The following is a 21067-nucleotide window of genomic DNA, read 5'->3' as shown; positions in this document are numbered from 1 at the left end:
GAGTGTGCCAGCCCTCCTCAGGAGATGACTAACACCCCTCTCATGCAGACAAGTACCCTGAAACAGTCAGGCCTGCACTTTGAAGTTTTCATGTCAAGCACTGGAAGGGGAGTTGTCAATGGTTGATTTCAGCAGAAAAAAAAATGCAAAAGAACTAATAAAATATAAACAAATTAACATTACCCCTCGCTTATAACATGCATCATGCCTTCTTACTGAGTTGTTACTGGTTAATAAGAATAACTGCACAATAACACCCAGTGCCAAAGAAAATATTGAAAGACGTCACTTCTGGTGTAAAATGTTTAGTCTGCTCTGTGGCCGGTTGCCTGCAGGGAGCGGTTCCCTGTATCCGCTCGCTCTTTCTGGCAGCTCATGAAGGCAAACACTTTTAGTGTTATCCGCAGCTGATGGCAAGCACATTTCCTGATAAGGCAGTTTTCTGTGTGTACGTGTGCTTGTAACTCGCTCCGGGTCGGACACAGTTTCGCATGTATTTTCCCTGACCAAACATTTGAGTAACATTTTCACCTGCGCTTCAGAAAGCCCGTCCTCTCTGCTGCCCCTGCGGATGAGTAACGTGATCGACGCTTTGAAAGGGCACAGATTGGGTATCCGTGTGGTTTATGAAAGGCTGTGATCTTTACATGCAATTTGTTCTCAATAAACCCCCGCTCAGCGCCGCGTCAGATCACTGCTGTCTGCAGCTCATTAGCCTCAGCGGCAGCAACCCGAGTCCAGGCTAATGCACACTGGGCTTTTCAGGAGGAAATGGAGGCTTGTCCAAACTTCCCTTTCGTTGACTCCCCACTTGCTTGCTAACGCGTCCCATTCCTATATTTGATCTAAGTTGTACTTTTATTGATATTTGAACATGAAGATTTTTACAACTCGAAAGAAATCAGATTTTTAACTATGTGGAGGAAAGTAGAATCAAATGGTTTCTGATACAAAATTTGACATCCTGAGTCACAGAAACTGTCAGTGAAACTTTACAGGGACAAAGTGTACTTTGTTGCAAAACCATTAGTCCGTTCTTCCAGGGACATAGCTATCATTGGTGCAGCCGGTGCAGTGCACCGGGGCCAAGAGGTCGTACAGGGCCCAATCTGCCTTAAACACAGTGCTAACGCTACACAACACTAGCATCGACTGTTATGTCAGGCAATCAGGCACTGCCTGAGTGGTTCCTTAGCAGGGCCAGTCCGTTGGCTGTATTTTTGGCAAATAAGGCGAGGCAACACCACCCAGCAAAATGCTCTGGGACCTGCCTGCGTCACCGTAGGTGGACGGAGCAGTGAGCACACAGAATTGAGTTTTTTTCAGTGATTTGCGCTAGGTAGCTTATTCAATCCGCAGATTCAGGGCGAATGCAGCGTTCCGCTGCAGCTGGTGATTGGCTTCACTTTTTGGCCCATGGGCTATGCTGGGCTGAGAGACCCACCAACCAACGTCGCTATTTCAACACGTTGCTGCTTTCATGTTTTGCCTTAGGCCTCATAATCCCCGTGGGAACGTGAGAGTGTAAAGAAGGCAGTGCCAATTGAAGCCTTCAGACTGGCATTTTAAAAATAATAAAAGTATGTTAGACCTCACAGCTTTAGGGTGGTCTTCCCCCTAATGTTTCCTCCTCTTATTTTTGATGATCTCGTTTTTGCTGGCCTTAGGACTCTGCACACTTTACCACTGCTAACCAGTGCTACAGTGCATGTGCTCACTCCTTAGAACATGGTAACACTGGCTTATCTCCAATTGGCATATTTAATTTACTTGTAAGTCCCTAGTAAAATGGGACTACCTGTGCCCAGGGCCCTTAATTTAAATTCTGTTAGTAGGTTTGCAGCACTGATTGTGCCACCCAGTTAAGTAGCCCTTTAAACATGTCTCAGACCTGCCACTACAGCCTGTGTGTAGTTTCAAACTGCCATTTCAACATGGTAAAATAAACCTTTTGCCAGGCCCAAGATTCCTTTTTAATACATATACGTCTCCCCCTAGGGTAGGCCCTGGGCTGCCCAGAGGAAGGGTTCAGTGTATTTAAAAATTTGAACATATACTTTTAAGTTTCACATGCCCTGGCAGTGAAAAGCTCCTAAGTCGTTTTCATTATTGTAAGGCCTTCCTCTCCCATAGGATAACATTGTAGTTACCTTATTACATTTAATAAACTGTAATTTCCAAACAGGAAGAGGTAACCAGGTCATGTTTGGTGTCTTTGGAATTTTAATGAAAAATCCTCTCTTATGGTTGTGTTGGATTTTAAGTTACAATTTTAAAAATGACACTTTTAGAAAGTTGCCATTTTCCTGCCTTAGTGTTAATGCCTTTGGCCTGAATCTGGGTCATATGACTGGGTGTCGATGACAGTTAAACTTTGTTTTTTCCTCCTAGATAGCTACACAATAGAGAGCTTATGTGTGCCTGGATGGGCCATCAGTTGCAGAATGGGAGGGCAGAGCTGGGCATAGCTCTACTTACACTTGAATAGGCTGTGTCCTGCCTCCACACAAAGGGCTGCATATCCCTGGTAGTAGTCTATCCTACAGCAGGGAAGGCAGGAAGCCTGTGCACTTCAAAGATAATTTCTATAAGCTCCTCCCACCTTCCAGAGGAAGGGCACCAGGTATAAATATTGGACCTCAGACACTACCTATTCAGTACACTTCTGGACCTGTTAATACTCTGCCAGGAAGAAGGACTACTGTGCTACTGAAAGGGCTTCCACTCTGCTGGACTGCTGCCCTGAAGGAACTGTAACCCTGCTGTGCTGCCCTGCTGCCCTCTTGCCTGGGTGAAAAGAAATGGACCTGCATCTGTTGAACCCAGGACCCCAAAGTGACTCCAGGGGCTAGTTGGCTGGCCTGCTGTCTAGAGTCTCAGTGACAGAAGGCTCCAACAACCTTGAACCTAGCACCTGGACTCTGCCATCTGTAAGTCCTACCCTGCCAAGTGGTGCCACCCCAATCAGTCCTGGACCTGTTGAAGTGGGTCTGAAAGAGCTCTGCCTACCCATCTGTGGACCCACCAGAACGACGCATCTCGTCTGCTGTGCGGAGCAAACCTGAGCAGAACCGACGCATCACCTCTGAAATGAGGGTTTTCTTGACACAAAGGACTCCGCATCAACCTTGCAGCCCGCATTGGAACCTCCACCTGTGTGAAGCTTTCCTGGTGTAGGCCTGTGCATTGCAAATCTCTAATCGACAGCAGACTCGACAACGACGCAGGTTCTCACATTGCAGCTCCACATCTCCTCGGAACAGACGCATCATCTCGACTGTGCAACGTATGCCTGATACCAGACTTCATATCACAAGCCCTCGTCGATGGGATCCTCAACAACTATGCAGGACCTCTGCAGCTCCTCAGAACCGATGTATGTCCTTAGCTGCACTACACTTCCTCAGTGCGGGTCCTCACAATGCTCTGCAAACCAGGATTTAAAGTAATCTTTTTCAGCAGGCCTCACTGGGTCACAGACGCCGGCCTGCACTCCATCGCAGTCAGCCTGAACTTGTGACATTGTCCCAGTCCAGCACGACCAGATATCCACAGTTGGCGCTTTGTGCTTTTTGGCATATATTTACTGACATCTTTAAATCTGCATATCTCCAGTTCTACTGATTGAATTTGGTGGTTTTGGTCTTGCGTTTTTAATTAAACATTACTCCATGTTTCTAAATTGGTTTGGGGTCCTTTAGTGGTGTGCTTCCACTGTGTTATGTTTAAAGTGTTGCACAAATACTTTACACATTGCCTCTAAGTTAAGCCTGACTGTATTGTGCCAAGCTACCAGGGGGCTGAGCAAGGGTTAATTTGGAGTATGCTTGTGAATTCACTCTGCAAAAACAACAATTGATGGACAGAATGCAGAACAATGTCATACATTCACCCCGGTACAGAGATCTGGGCCTAAATCCATCGTTTTTTTGCTTACCATGCCATTCCAGTTTGGAACCAGCCATATGCAAATCAGTCTTGACCCTGCACCCAATGGGAACAGTCCAGCCCGAACTGCCAGGCCAGGTCCTCCCTGGACAAGAAACAAGCATCCTAGGACCGGTTTCAGGCTTTCAGCCCTCATCAGCCAGGATAGCTTGACTCCAGTGGCATGGAGAGCACGGGACCCACGTCTGGGCATACCTGTCCCACTCGGGTGACAAATGCAAAAACAACAATTGATGGACAGAATGCAGAACAATGTCATACATTCACCCCAGTACAGAGATCTGGGCCTAAATCCATTGTTTATTTGCTCACCATGCCATTCCAGTTTGGACCCAGCCATATGCAAATCAGTCTTGACCCTACGCCCAATGGGAACAGTCCAGCCTGAACTGCCAGGCCAGGTCCTCCCTGGACTGGAAACAAGCATCCTAGGACCGGTTTCAGGCTTTCAGCCATCATCAGCCAGGATAGCTTGACTCCAGTGGCATGGAGAGCACGGGACCCATGTCTGGGCATACCCGTCCCACTCTGGGTGACAAATGCAAAAACAACAATTGATGGACAGAATGCAGAACAATGTCATATATTCACCCCAGTACAGAGATCTGGGCCTAAATCCCTCGTTTTTTTGCTCACCAAGCCATTCCAGTTTGGACCCAGCGATATGCAAATCAGTCTTGACCCTGCGCCCAATGGGAACAGTCCAGCCCGAACTGCCAGGCCAGGTCCTCCCTGGACTGGAGACAAGCATCCTAGTACCGGTTTCGGGTTTTCAGCCCTCATCAGCCAGGATAGCTTGACTCCAGTGGCATGGAGAGCACGGGACCCACGTCTGGGCATACTCATCCCACTCGGGGTGACAAATGCAAAAACAATTGATGGACAGAATGCATAACAATGTCATACAATTACCCCAGTACAGAGATCTGGGCCTAAATCCATCGTTTTTTTGCTCACCATGCCATTCCAGTTTGGAGCCAGCCATATGCAAATCAGTCATAACCCTGTGCCCAATGAGAACAGTCCAGCCCGAACTGCCAGGCCAGGTCCTCCCTGGACTAGAAACAAGCATCCTAGGACTGGTTTCGGGCTTTCAATCCTCATCAGCCAGGATAGCTTGATTCCAGTGGCATGGAGAGCACGGTACCCACGTCTGGTCATACCCGTCCCACTCGGGGTGACAAATGCAAAAACAAAATTTGATGGACAGAATGCAGAACAATGTCATACATTCACCCCAGTACAGAGATCTGGGCCTAAATCCATCGTTTTTTTGCTCACCATGCCATCTGGCAAGAATTGTGGTTTCTGCTTGGGTAGGGTTTCACCCCCCCCCTTCCCCCCTACTAGCATCCCAATTTCTTACAGAGTAATAAACTGTTCATGTGCTGCGCATTTTACATTATTCAAAATACTCCGTGCTCCCATGTATTTAGCTAGGTGGGTGAACCAAATTAACAAAGAGGACAGACAACCAAGCCAAGGCTCAGCTGCTGGCACTAAGAGGCCGTCCACGAGCCGAGCGTTAATAATATTTGTCAATGCATGTTAATCATGCAACAAGGATCATGTTATATTATGATAAGGCAGTGTCTTCAAAATTTAAAACAACATGTCTCTTAACAAACCGATGCGTTTACATCAGGTTAATTGAGAGCTACTTGTATTTATTAAACATGAGCGCTTTTAAACATGAACTTTGAAATATTCCTGTGTCCCCTATGATGATGCCTCTGTTAGTGAACTAAAAGGCACATCAGGAGCCATCATGTACCTCCTATATGTGGCCTAGATTCCTTTTATAGATAAGCAACATAGTTGTAACTCAAATACGAGAGGGGTTGGTGCTCTGTGCTCTCATAAACACCAAAGAGCAAAAAAAGAAGCTTGGTGAAAAACCTTTTTGCCTAGCATCACAACATTTTGTCAAGCGTGAATATTTAGTTCCACCACGTAACATAACATAACATAACACAACATAACATAACATAACATAACATAACATAACATAACATAACATAGCATAACATGTGTATTTGTAAAGTGCACGTATCACCCAAGCTAGGGTATCAAGGCGCTGAATAACAGATGTTGTTCACACAGTGCTAATCAGCCAGTAGATAGGTATCTTCATCTGACATTAAAGATGAATGCTTTGTCTTTAATTTTGAAAGGATTCTAGACGAAGTGGGTGACAGATAGTATTAACATTTATTTTTCATAGTTTCACATAAAATGAATCTTGCCCATGGACATAAATGTGCTTCATCAGGGGTGTAGCTTCCATCGGTCCAGCAGGTGCAGTCAAACCAGGGCCCACCAAATCCTGATTATTACCATATTTTCCTAATCAAACAGTGGCCAGAGGTCCCATTTGCTTCCTCTCAATAGATCCCATGCAGTACTGGCTACGCTACTATGTCTTTCCGCCAGCATATGTTTAGGGCTGGAAACAGGAAAAGGGTCACTGCATAGCATGTAGCCATGCAAAACAGTAGACTTATATCAACACATTAGTTTAGCACGTGCTCACAGACATTTTGCAGATAGTTACACACCCTTGCAAAATGTGTTCCCCTCGACAAAACAACTCCTCACTATTGAAAATGTACTACAAATGTATGAGGGCTTACGTATTCCTTCCCTTTCCCTTTAGTTATGTGTGCAAGCTGTGGCATGTGTTCTCTTTGCTTTGGTGTGTTAATTGCTTTTTAGAGGGAAACATTTGATTGCATTACAAGACTGATTTGTAAATTTTGCTAGTTAATAAATGGTCAATAATGTTTGCTCTTCTGATAATCCATTGGGACCTGGTCAGCCAATCAGAATGCTTACTTTTCAGGCTATATTATAGCCTTATAGCCCGCCGTAGCGGGCTATACCGGCTATTAACGGCCCGCTGCAGCGTTAAAGGCCCGAGCTGAAGGCGAGGGACTTTAACAAAGCCGGTATAGCCCTGCTACGAAGGGCTATAAGGCTATTAGAACATTCTGCCACCAGAGGGAAGAATGTTCTTACAAATAAATCAAAGCCTTCAGGGAGTGCAAGGGGATTGAAATCCCCTTCGACTCCCTGAAGCCTTTGTTCACAGCCAGAGCTGTGAACAAAGAAACATTGGAATGTTGGAGCTCCAGGTTTATACCAGCCATTATAAGCCCGGAGCACTCCATTGTTTTCAATGGAGCTTCCAACATTCCAATGTTCTAATTACTATTAGCACCCACAACGATAGCATTCTGTGGCTGGCCAGCTCTCAGTGTCTGCAATGTTGGGAGCTAGGGAGTGCTGTGGTATCATGAGCAGTCTCTCATCTGAATGCGATACACCCTCTGGCCACTACACAGATGGCTGCCTGGGCTTCGCTCCGCTTTGTTTATTTGAAAGGGAAGTCCAATCAGCCAAAGAAGAGTAGAAAAACGGAAACAAATGTTCTTTATTTTTCGTTAGCTCATTGGGCTTCCCTTCACCAAACCCAAGGAAAGGAGCTCAGATAGCCACCTGTCTGTCTCCATTAGAAGAGATAGAGGGCGCTGTGAGAGAGGATGGAGTCTATTCAGGTGGGAGGCCGCTCATGCTCCCTTTTTATGTATGTATGTGTGTGTGTGCTAGTAGCCATATTCACCCCACACGCAGGGCAATAAAGGCTGTTAATAACCCCTCTTTGTTACATGCCTTCACCTGCGGTTCTGGCCCATAACTACAAGGAGGGTAATTAACAGCTGTTATTGCCTGCAGGTGCGGGTAATAATGCGTAATTAGAACAATGGAATGTTGGAAGCTCCATTGAAAACAATGGAATGCTCCGGGCTTATAATGGCTGGTATAAGCCCTGGCTGTGAACAAAGGCTTCAGGGAGCCTGAGAGGATTTGAATCCCCTCGCGCTCCCTGAAGGCTTCGTTTTATTTGTTAGAACATTCTGCCCTCTAGTGGCAGAATGTTCTAATAGCCTTATAGCCCTTCGTAGCAGGGCTATACCGGCTTTTAAAGTCCCTCTGCTTTGTTAAAGTCCCTCGCCTTCGGCTCGGGCCTTTAATGCTGCAGCGGGCCTACGGCAGGCTGTAAGGCTATATTAAAAACCATTCAAGCTTCTGTACCATTCTCAGACACTGTGTTTGGGCCACGCACAACATTAATATCCGCAACTCGCGCCTGATTATTTGTCATTATGCCTACATGGATGTGTGTTGGGATCTACTTGGAATGTGCATTGAGCTCATGTGTGAGCTCGTGTAGCTTTGTGGGGTTCCACTCTAGAATGTTTGTTCCAGCAAAGTTTCAAGGTTACAAAATGCTGTAATGTCGTTTTTTTATGCTATATTGCCTGTTTGTCTCCTGCATGTTTATTGTCCTGTTTTTCTCTCATTTTACTCATCCTCTGTACCTCATGTTTTTCGTTATTGTGAACGAAAGGGGGTGTGTTGGGATCTGCTTGGAATGTGCCTTGAGCTTGTGTGGGAGCTCGTGTAGCTTTGTGGGGTTCCACTCGATAATGTAGTGTCCCACTGGTGGCAGTTGCTGCCGGGACCTGGAGGACGTTTGACCGAATAAACTTAGCTCCTACCTTCAACGTTGGGTCGTCTTTTCAATGTTACACTCCACAAACTTACTATCCATTATAAATTAAAGATATGAACAGGTGGCTGGCAATTCTATGAAAATTACCTTTTATCAGCCAAACAACTATGGAGGATGAAATGTTTGTAAAAATACACAACACATATACTTTTCATTCAGCATTTACTAATATTTTTACTTTTAGTCTTCCTTATTTCTGAAGTGAAACCTCTGCCTCTAAATATTTCTCAATTCTCTCCAGCAGTGATCAAGGTAATGTCGCCCAAAGCACCTTCAGTGTCCCAATCTGTCGAATGGAGTGTTATGTAAAACAGATGATCCTAAATGTATACTCATTGAGGTGATTGGCTGAACATATTCCATTACCATCGATTGTGCAATGAAACTGTACAAACTCAGATTAACAACAGGAGGGCAGCCCAATCAAGACACATGTAGGTTTAGTAATCGATAGCAAAGAGGCAATATCCCTGCAGATCCATATTTTGCACTCAAATTCTCAATTAAATAACTTTATAATAATTTTTATTATTATGTAAGTGCAACATATTACTCTCTTACACACACAAGTAGTCAACGTTATATGTTAATAATGGTGTTCATTCAAAACTTTTATGTTTTTTCCCCAGGGGCAAGTAGCTGTGTTAGCGAAATTTGATAAAAACATTTATCTTCCCGAAGACGCTGAGTTTTACTTCGTTTACACCGGATCCACTTGCAGGCATGTGATGTTTGCACATAGACTTGGTGACAACACTCTTCAGTCCATTGTTCCAGGTGAGCATAAGAGTGTAAATATGCCCTTGACCTGGAAGAACATTTATGATGATACATGGGGGAAGCATAGAAGCCTTGCATGCTCTTTATAGATATAACAATCATGCTTTGCGTATCATAATTATTGATAAATCATGCTCCAGGTGTGCAGAGATGACATTCTGAGAGTGGAACCCTGAACTCCAAAATTCAAGACACCCTTAAATTTAAATCACCCAAAATTCACCTCTAGCAGTTCCACTCCGAGGATGACCTTGCGCTAAAAGGCACCCTCTCCAACATCAAACCCATCATTAGTCAGTAGAGTTGCAAAAAAGTAATATGGAACACTCAATAACTGAGTTCTACATCAGGAAAAAGTTTAAGGGTTTTATTACGAAACCTCAAAGTAAAAGTTAAAATGCCATTAAAGGCGCAAATGTGGAATACATAGTCAGAAATCATAATTATTTAAGTCCCAATTGAATAGCAAAATCATAAGGAATCGGGAGAGTCTCTAGTAGAATGGAAAGTCTCTAAAGATCAGTTGTATGTGATTTCATAGAAAACTGATTTCACAGACTACCATTACTGAGAAACCATTTCACCTAACCTTTATGGACATTTTCAGAGAAACCAATTAATAGAATGTCTTTTTGTTCGAAATTAGTTATTGCATGCTTGTGTTTTTTAAGGTGTAAATACAATGGTTGCAAATCTTACTTTCAGAAACAGATTTGTCAAAGGTATTTTTTTTAGTGCTTTACTTCATGGGACATTATTTTATATTGATATATTTTATACTGTTAATCAATTACTTCGGACACTTTTAATGTGCTGACCCCTCAACACCCTTACATACTTTCAATCCCTGCCCCCTAAATTATTCTCATCACTGAACTCTAAAAGCCCTTTCTGCCCCTACAGTCCACCCATTCCTGAATCGCAAAACCCCTCACTACCCATAAACGCCACCCAACCCTGAACCTTACAAACCCCTTTCTAAGCCTAAACCCCACCCATCCATGACCCTTTAGAACCTCTCACCACACATCCCTGAAACCTAAAAAAAAGTCACCACCCTTAAACACCACCCATCCATGGCCCCTAACACTCCTCACCACCCCTAAAGTCTACCCATTCTTGGACTCTAAAAATCCCTTTTTATATCGAAACTCCAGCCATCCCGGATTCCTTAAAACCCCTCACCACTCTAACTCTACTCAGTCCTGAATCCTAAAAATTCATCACTCCTAACCTCTACCCATCAATGAACCTTAAAAACTTTTGCCATCCCTAAGCTCTGCCCATCTATGAACCCTAAAACCCCTCAACACTCCACCCATCCCTGAACCCTAAAAGCCCCTTGCTCCCATAAGCTAGTCTCATCTGTGATTCCTAAAAATCCCTTCACCCCCTCTAAATTTCACCCATCCCTGATACCTTAAAATTAAATCCTTACCTCCCCTATATTCCATTCATCCGTGAAGCCTAAAAAAGCTTTTCTATGCCTAAACTCCGCCCATCCCTGTCTCTAAAATCTCCTGACCACCCCATAACATTACCCATCCCTAATCCCGGGGCTGGCAGCAAGGAAATAAGCCCATAGTTGCTTGGGATATTGGGGTCTGCGTTGGGATTTTTTCAAGAGGGTCGGTATTTTGGCCTGTTTCCAATTAGAAGGGACTATCCCAGATGACAGTGACTTGTTGTGATGATTCATCAAGTCATTATGCAGAAGTCGTTCTTCAAGTAAAAGTATTTTATTGTAAGGACTTCACCCATGAGAGGAGGTATTGGAGTCAAGCAAAATACGTTGTGCAGCTAAGCCCAGACTCCGAAACAGTAAAGCAAACTTGCGAGGAGAAGAGTCAGAAGCATCAATGGCCACTAGGTGGTTCACAAATAAACCAAACCACTCGGCCCAAAGCATGACGGGTTTACCAGGCTTCTCTAAAAATGGAGGAGGTTGTGTGATTTCACATGTTGCAGACATGTTTTTTTTTAACCAATTAAATTATAACACTACAATTTTTTATTTTTTTTAACAAACAAATTACAGTTGACCTTAAAATGGTGAGTTCATCACCGAAACACTCAATATTTTGGAGAAAATTAATACCAAGGGGTGTGCGCATCACCAAGACACGCTTGTATTGTTTTGAAAATTAGGAATGTTCATCCAAGTATCACGTTGACTAAATATCCCTTTAAAATGAAGAATTTAATTGAGTTAAGGTTGCGTGTCACCGTGTCATGCTGGTTGTTTTCATGAAACAGAATGAAAACTTCAATGCGTTATGCAAATGGTGTGCGCATCACTGTAATTCAGTGTCACGCTGGTTGTTTTCTTGAAATTGAATGAAAATTTAAATGCGCTATGCCAATGGTGTGCGCATCACCGGAACTCAGGAAGAATGGACTACAAAAATGGATGCCATGCGTGGAGAGCATAAAGATTTGCAATGGAAACTTGAGTGCGCTCTCAATTGGACGAAGGTTCCGTTAGACAAATGCGCAAGCCTGTACGCATGTCACTTTCGAAAGGAAACAGGAAAGTGCGAGCCAAGGCAATTAGTCTAGCGCGTGAGTCTTGGACCCAACAGTATCCCCAAAATGAGCTGAGACTGCATGAGGCACCGCCAATTAAGCCTCCTTTATGCCGCCAGCCACAGAAGAGAGATTTGCCAGTTACGTGCAAAATAAGCATTGTGGTAGGTTCACAGAAGATAGAGAGAATACTTTAAGAGAGAAATTCGCCAGTCAGTCAACTCCTGCCGTAACCTCAGGAAACAGCACCGGTGAAACACTGAGCAGGGCCGAAGATTCAGTCACAGGAAGGCGAAACCTATCTGTATCATTGAAGGTTCTCGCTGCGTGGGACGGTGAGTGAAGCCAGTAAAAATCCCAAATCGTCACCTAATGTAATGATTCATCAAGTCATTACGCAGAAGACGTTCAAGCAAAAGTAAGTATTTTATTATAATGACTTCCCCCACGACATGGAGCACGTCTCCAGCACGAAGGTTGATCAGCAACTGAAACTGCCCATCGAACTCCGAGCCGGCGTACACTCCATGCACGGGCCAACATAGTTCAAAGTAAACATTCTTAACACAAGCATAGAATTCTAAAAGACATCAAATTAAAGTAAAACATCCCACTACACTTGTTCAGTAGGGAGTTCACGACTTTGGCAAACATTATTATTTTATTATTTTTGGCCGGGCTTTGCTCCGCCGCCCCCCCGAGTGACTCTCCTTGTGGTCGCTGCCCCCCCTGAGTGACTCTCTTCGTGGCCGGGCTTCACAGCGTGACCAGGACTTCATCCCCCAGCAGCCCCACTGACAACGAGCACGCCGCCGACGCTGCTAACGGGCGCCAGGAGGCGTATAAAGGTCTGGGCGGGGCCGAGGCCCCTGTGGAACTTTGGCAAACTTTATTATTTTTGGCCGGGCTTTGCTCCGCCGCCCCCCCGAGTGACTCTTCTTGTGGTCGCTGCCCCCCCTGAGTGACTCTCTTCTTGGCCGGGCTTCACAGCGTGACCAGGACTTCATCCCCCAGCAGCCCCGCTGACAACGAGCACGCCACCAACGCTGCTAACGGGCGCCAGGAGGCGTATAAAGGTCTGGGCGGGGCCGAGGCCCCTGTGGAACTTTGGCAAACTTTATTATTTTTGGCCGGGCTTTGCTCCGCGCCCCCCCCCCGAGTGACTCTCCTTGTGGTCGCTGCCCCCCCTGAGTGACTCTCTTCGTGGCTGGGCTTCACAGCGTGACCAGGACTTCATCCCCCAGCAGCCCCGCTGACAACGAGCACGCCGCCGATGCTGCTAACGGGCGCCAGGAGGCGTATAAAGGTCTGGGCGGGGCCGAGGCTCCTGTGGAACTTTGGCAAACTTTATTTTTTTTGGCCAGGCTTTGCTCCGCCGCCCCCCTCGAGTGACTCTCCTTGTGGTCGCTGCCCCCCCTGAGTGACTCTCTTCGTGGCCGGGCTTCACAGCGTGACCAGGACTTCATCCCCCAGCAGCCCCGCTGACAATGAGCACGCCGCCGAAGCTGCTAACGGGCGCCAGGAGGCGTATAAAGGTCTGGGCGGAACCTCGTCCCGCGGGACGTGCCGGGAGAAGCCCGGGACAAGGGCGGGACCGTCTGTGGCCATCAGGGGCCGTGGGAGGCCGGGCTGGGCCACCTTATTGACACTATTCGAATCGAGTAAGAGCGTGACATTGTATGTATGTTAGGTAAATTGCTCTCTGCATTTCTTGCTTATACATTGGTGTAGTTTACATGTGTGGGTTGAGAATTCTGCTATTTAATATAGACTGAGCTAAAATGTCGAGACGCCGAGTAAAACCTGCAACAGACAACAAACCTAATACTATAGACACATATTTAACTAAAGCAGTCAGTGACCTGGCAGAGGAAATAGATCGAACTGAGAGACGGATTTCTATGGGAACAGGCATAAGGGGTGGGGATCAAGTTATTGTGACTGCAGAGGTACATACACCTAGGGAGGATGGATTGAGTATAGCAGATGGGACACCGGATATAATCTCTGTTATAGCTTTGGCTGATACAGAGAATGTACACAGCTCCCGGACCCCTAATACACCAGACTCACCCAATCCACCCTCTTCGCCACAGCCCAGGAATTTAGATAAAGGGGGCAAAAGGAGAAATATAGGCCAGGGAATTAGTAAAACAGCCAAAGGAAAGCTTATAGCAACAAGAGGGACGTTGACTAAACAGAAAGTAGTATTGAATAATGGGGAACCTATGTGTTCCATTAGTTTGGAGGTCCTTACTGCGAAAATTACTGAGATAATTCTACCATTGCACAAGAAAATAGATATTCTGACTAGAGAGGTCCACAGACTTGGTAGATATTTGGACAACCATAGACCACAGGCCCAATTAATTAATCCATGTGATCAGAATAACACGACGACAAATAAAGTTCCCAGGAGTTCAGTAACTAGTAATTCATTAAATTTAGTACCTGTTGATTCTTTTATAGGCTCAACTGTTGACAGTAACCCAGATAATAGGAAAAATCTACAGGAGTCAATTAATCCAACTCCAGTTGAAAGTATTATGCCACCAAATGGTAAAGGAACCCACAGGAATGAAACTCTAGAGCAGGCAAGAAAGCCACGTGATACTGAAAATTTTAATTATACTCATATACCAGTGGTTATTAACTTACCACCACAATGTGAGGCATATGTGGCTGTTCTTTCCAATGTACCCAAATTATGGGATGGACAAATGGAAAACAACGAGACCCTAAAAAACAAAACCCTGCATTGGTTATCTAAATACTGCGGTTTCCCCACAATGAGGGCCGACCAGATAATACTCACCCAAAGGGTTGGATGGATAGGCCCATTATTGAAAAACTTCGATGGGGACTGTATAATAATCAATTTTAGGTCACCAGGTTGGGCTTATAAAGCCATAACCAATGCCCCCCCACCATCTTATTGGGATTTTAACATGACATTACTGCCGCTGGGTTACTTTTACAGATCTTTGCCTGCAAGTGATTGTGTTGCATACCAAAAAATGTATTATCCTACTACTAATTCAATGCCTTCATTAGCGCCCTGTGCTACATGTTCTACTATCCCGTTGTATAACAGATTTCAACCCCTGGGTACACTGGAGGATAATGACTGACAAGAGAGACCCGAGATTGTAACACCAATTGATGGGCAAGACAGTGGGGTAGACTATGGGCTAGTTGTCAGTAGAAACTGAATTAATAAAGATACAAAATTTAAGCAGGTGGCCCTAAATAACGACAACATTGTCTATACTGTCTATGTTATAAATGATATTAATGAGTTAGAAGTTGGGTCACGGAATGTTGAAATCATAGCAGGCACTACCACAACTATGATTTCCTCCACAAGCCAAAGTATGCAAACAATAACACACGGGGGCTATACATTTATAACCTGGAATATTGCAGGCCTTGGGAAAAAATTAGATACCCCTTTCTGGCAGGACTTTATTTCCTGCAGTAATGATTTTATTTGTGTACAGGAAACTTGGTGTATAAATCCTGTTGTGGTCGAAGGATATTCCTCATACAGTTTAAGTGCTCTACGGTCTACAACAGGAAGAGCAAAGGGAGGATTGCTGATGCTTGTATCAAACACATTACTTGGGTGTAAAATTGTAAGTTATTCCTCTGTATGTAATCACAGCCAAGTATTGAGATGTGAGTTTCCAAAGGGTAAGGATTTAATATTAATTAATTATTATAATTCCATCTTTTCCAATGACGGGAGATTTGCTGGATGCATTGGAAAAGGAAATAGATTGGGTACTGGCACTTTCTGGTAAACTCGCCATTATCCTCTGCGTTGGAGACTTTAATATACGAACATGTCCCTCGACTCAAATTAATTCTTGTGGTTTTATGAAAGTTAACAGCAACAATAACAAGAATGATTATATGTTACACTTTCCCTATTGCAGATATGGTACAACTTTAAACATGATCATGGCAAAATTTGATCTTGATTTATTAGATTGCACATTTAGCAAGGGTCATATTAAATGTCCAACCTTTACGGGGCGAAATGCTTTTAGTAATATAGACCACATTTTAATTTCGAAGAATAGTTTTTATACTGATTTATGGATATCTGAACAGGTAGTGAGTGATCATAATAGCATTTCCATTGTAATTTTAGATTGAGTTAATAAATTGGTGAATACTGAGGATTGTATTTTAAATATCCTCCCTGTTAGATCTAATGGTACAAGAATTAAATGGACTGGAGTAGACCCACCAAAAGTTCAACAAGAGGTGGTTACAAATTGCAGGAAAGAAATTGATTATTGTCTTAGTGAAGAGTTTCTCCCTGATACCCTGATACAGGCCTTATCGGACATTAACAGATCAATAAAGATTCTACTAACTAAAAGTGTTAAAAATTCAGGAAAAATAGGACCGAGGTAGTTTGATTCAAAATGTACACTTGTACTACAAAAATTAAAAGTGGCATTGAGGACAATTCCCCGAAACCAACTGTATCTACACGAGCTGCGAGTTGCATACAAGCAAGCTATATTGACACATAAAAAAGAGCTACAAGCGGAGGCATGGGATAAATTAAATATGGCAGCAGATACTAATAATTGTAAACTCTTCTGGGAAACTATAAATTGTCCTTTTTTGAGAGATAATTGTACACCGGATCTGACGTCCCAAGTAAATTGTACTGAATGGATCAACCACTTTACTAAAATTTTTAACCCGGATAAGGTCCTTTTAACCATAACATCAAATAATGACCCTATTTGGCCTTTTTTGCCTATGCAAATTGAAGTGGATGAAGTACAGGAAGGGCTAATCAACAGTAAAGGGGGAAAAGCTCCAGGTCCGGACGGCGTTCCGATTGATTTATACAAGAGCGAAATGGATCTATGGGCCCCGATTCTTACAAGAGTTTTTAACATTGCGGCAGAAGGGAATTTCCCCAAATCTTGGGGACAATCTTTAATTATCCCAATATATAAAAAGGGCTCCCGTTCTGACGCCTGTAATTATCGCCCAATATCTTTATTGGACTCCTCAATAAAGGTTATAAGCAGGGTCCTTCTAAAAAGACTGGAAACCTGGGCAACGGACCAAAAGATTTTAACTTCTGTCCAATATGGATTTAGGAAAGGACTAGGCACTCTTGAACAATGCCTGACCTGGACCTGTTGATCAATAAATATACATTAGTGATAATGGTTATCTGTTTTTGTGTTTTGCTGATTTAAGCAGTGCCTTTGTCCCTGGTGGACCACTCTCTTTTGTGGTCTGTACTGCTTGAATCTGGGGCCCCGAAAGAAATTATATTCTTTCTGGCACGAGTATATGAGAAATTATCCTGTAGTGTACGATATGGGCCAACTGGCGAACGAACTCCCTTTTTTGATGTAAGAAGAGGCATTAGGCAAGGGTGTGTTTTGGCCCCACTTTTATTCTCCCTATTCATCAACCAAATAGCCCTGGTTCTAAGTCAAATTCCAGCAGACGCACCGATAATAGATAAAAAAGTGGTACCAATATTATTATATGCTGATGACGCCGTTTTACTATCCCGTACCCCATTAGGCCTTCAGCGACTCATTAACAACTTTGCAGATTTTATCAAAGACAGGAAACTCATAATTAATAAAACTAAAACTTATACTATGACATGTGGAAAAAAATCGACCTCATCTAGGACTTTCTTTTTAGATGGTTTTAAAATTCAAGCTGCTACCTCCTTTTGTTATTTAGGTATTACCTTTACTGGAAGTGGTAGTTGGAATAAGGAGCATGAAAACATTAGATATAACAAGACTAGGAATACCAATGGAATATTTAGGTTTGCGGCCAAACTAGGGGACCGGAGGGTAAAGGACATGGTGAACATATATATTGCAAGATGTGTCTCCTCAGCCCTTTATGGGGCTGGAATATGGGGTCATTACCCCGCTGACCGACTTCAAGTAGATGAAAACAGCTTTTTAAAAAGACTGTTGAGCGCACCTGCCTCAGCCTCTAACGAATTAATTCATATGGAAACCGGTCTTGAATATATTTCTGATTTGGCTGCTCTGCGACCCTTGTTTTTATGGCGTTCTATTTGGTCCAAGAGCGAAACTGAGTTTACACAATCCATAATTAGGGACTGCTTAAAGTTGGACTTTTGTACTCGTATACCATGGATAAGTTACATTAACCACTGGTACAAACTTTTATTTAATCTTAATATCCTTGGTGAGTCCGAACATGCAATAACACTATCTAAAAAAGAGATAAAAGGCAGCTTTTTGTCCTTCAAGAGGGGGGAACGAGATAATAAATTAATTGAGGCCCAAAAAACATACCTGTTCTATAAGCAACTTGTTCTCAAAAGTGGATTCCAACAGTATTTGGAAGATGTGACAAGATCATCGCATCGATTTGTATTATCCCATCTCAGGTTGGGTATTGTCCACCATCTCGTAGCCTTCCCGGCCATGGGTAAACGCTCCAAAGGTAAATGTCCATGTGATAATATTTTTAGTCAGAGTTGCTGCCATTTTTTACTTTTTTGCAAATTTTATGTATCTTTTAGGAAATACTATTTAAAACCGATCTTTTTAAAATATAATATTCGATTAACTACAAATGCCATGAGATTACTATGCAAATTGGAGAGTTCAGATATCTGTTTTTATGTGGCTAGTTTTATCTTGAAATGTAGAGCTGCTAGAAAGTCGATAATATTTTAAATGTGTTACTACTGCAATTTGCACATAAACATTGGCACTTTAAAGCGGATGTGCACAGTTTCATGTACTGTAATAGATGGTTAAAAAATGTAAATTTGCACTTTATAAATTATTAATGGATGTCCTTTTATTGTGAATCTTGCACAGTTTCATGTACTGTAAAAATTAGTTGATATTGCAATTTTGCACATTTAGCATAGGCCACTTTATAGCGATTTTGCACAGTTTTACATTCGGTATATTTTTTTAATATAGTGTATTTTGATGTTTTATTGAGAACATGCATTATAGTAATTACCCAGAAGGAGGAGTACTGGCTATACTGTGTTTGTAATAATTATATATGAGGGGGATTTGATAAATGTAGTATAAATTGTATAGCTTACATGGTTGTGTTATGCAAACCGAATAAAAGCTTATTGAACTGAACTGACTGGATTAATGACATCCCCCTGCTCTGGAAGAAAAGGGGGGCAGGGATCAGAAGAGGAACCTGACTTAAGATTTAAAATAGCCACTCTAGAATCCTCCATCAATATCGGGTCAAAGAAGGAAAGTGCACAGGTGATATTATCTGGAGGTGGAGAGACAATGTCTGAGTGACCCATTATGGTTAAACTTTTTTGAATGTCCTCAAGTTTGCTTTCAAAAAGGTAGGTCTTACTTTGGCTTGCTTCTCCTTTGTTTCTTCAATGTGTAATCTCAAGACATGATAGGCAAGCTTGTGTGGCAAGGGTGCCTTGGGATAGTGCCTGCAGGGAAAATGGTCCCCCGACTGCTGTCTGGGTAGTAAAACACAGAAATAAAAAGGGTTCAGTGGCCCCTGGGATCTCCAGACCGTGGTGCCACACCACCTGCTACACCATTCATAACTATACTCTTGGCAGCCCCTTGCATGAAGTTGTTGTAGCTGTTCATTCAGTGTGTCAGCTGACCTCTCAAGAGCACAGGTATCCTAGTGAACGGCCGTCAATATATCAAAATAAATGCATAAAATGTACATAAACAATCAAATGCATATTATATTAGGAGCCTCCGCGCCCTCAGTCCCTACACCCAGAGCCCTCTTTCTTGTGACTCATGTCCTGGAGGGGTCATACATCTAGCAGACCTGTCTGCCTCGGCCTGAGAGGTTTTCCTAAAACAGAAAGCCCTGCCATTTCGCGTGTGGTTTACTATCAAGTTAATACTATGCCTCTGTCTTCTCATTGCTATGCATTTGTTTGCCGTTAAAACACTATTATGAGCTGTTACGGTTATGCAAATGATGTTGTAAAACACATGCAAGCATCAAAAAAGGAACAGCATGTACTGGCACATGAGCACAAGAGCACACAGCCGTTTGAATCCCAGGCAAAGCAAATCCCATGTATGCACACCTCCTACCTCTATCTTCCCCCACAACTATTTTTTCTGTCCCTTTACCTCACTTTTGCAGTTTTTTCATGTCTTCTTTCTCCCTTTGTCACTGTATTCCAATCTTTCATTTTATCCTTCTTTCTTACTTTTCTGCATTTGTCTCTCTTGTGTTGGCTTAAAGTCTAGTGATGACAAAGAAATCCAGTCCCCAAGAAAGACTGCCAGTGACGACCAGCTCCAACACCTGCACAATATAGGCGCTCCCTCCAAACAACTAATGTGGTTCCACAGAAAACACCACATCTGATCCTTTAAGCTTGCAGGCCTCTCTCTCCTTCCTTTCCCACAATAGGGCTGCTCAACGGTTGCCATGGAAACGTTTGTACACATATGACTCAAAGCCATTCAAACCACCCAACCTTCTTAAGTGTGGAGGTCTTTCTCATCAATGAATCACTTTGCCCTCACAAAAGATAGAAATAAAAATATTGTTAGAGACACAAAGTGTTTTAACAACAAGTCTTTCCGGAGCTTGGGTGACACAGAGGAACGGGAGCGGCATCATCATTTTTCATTATAAAATATGAGAGGAAGGCAGACAAATGATTCAGATCTCCTTTTGCAAATTCTAAACCTGTTTTATATTAAGATCGTGTAACTTATTAGACGTCAGATCACCCAAGCCCAAGTTCATCTTCCTCCAGCTTTCAAAAAATTACCGGTTGTGGAATTTCCATTTGACCAGTTGCAACTGGTTTTGATAGGACTTCGCAGGATGTGGGTTTTCTAACATTGAGATATATTGGTCCAGAAGACAAAATAGGAGCGGGTTTACATTTAAGGGAATGCTAGCTGAAACCAATAAACACAACTGAACACCAGTACCCATCCCAAACAAAGCAACAGAAACCGACTGGAATGTTTTGGTAGCATTTCATTTTACATTTAACAACTTGTATCCCTGTAATTGGAACCGTATATAACTGGTCAACTGAGTTTCCACATGAGCAAGGTAATTTGTTCCAGATCTGGTGCTAGAATTACAAAATTTTAAATCAAAGTTAGGTTATACCTGTAAAGAGAGATTCTCTTTTGTCCTCTCACCTGCGATTGTGTTCCCATGTGAAACAGGCATGGTTTACAATGTATTGTGTTCCAT

The 21067-nt window shown here is 43.2% G+C and overlaps 1 protein-coding gene across 4 annotated transcripts in view; it reads left to right on the top strand.

The window, feature by feature from the left end:
• ARHGEF28 (Rho guanine nucleotide exchange factor 28) overlaps positions 1 to 21067 on the top strand; it is a 1067585-nt gene that overhangs the window by 327934 nt on the left and 718584 nt on the right. For all 4 annotated transcript variants that reach the window (XM_085632328.1, XM_085632327.1, XM_085632325.1 and 1 more), the window contains exon 3: positions 9154 to 9301. In XM_085632328.1, coding sequence (XP_085488454.1) covers positions 9154 to 9301 — 148 coding nt within the window. The remainder of the gene's footprint in view (positions 1 to 9153; positions 9302 to 21067) is intronic.

Source organism: Triturus cristatus, chromosome 2_1 (genome assembly GCF_964204655.1).
Source record: "Triturus cristatus chromosome 2_1, aTriCri1.1, whole genome shotgun sequence".
Classification (NCBI taxonomy): Eukaryota; Metazoa; Chordata; class Amphibia; order Caudata; family Salamandridae; genus Triturus; species Triturus cristatus.
The sequence above is the reverse complement of the archived record's forward strand: the minus strand, read 5'-3'. Positions and strand labels throughout refer to the sequence as shown.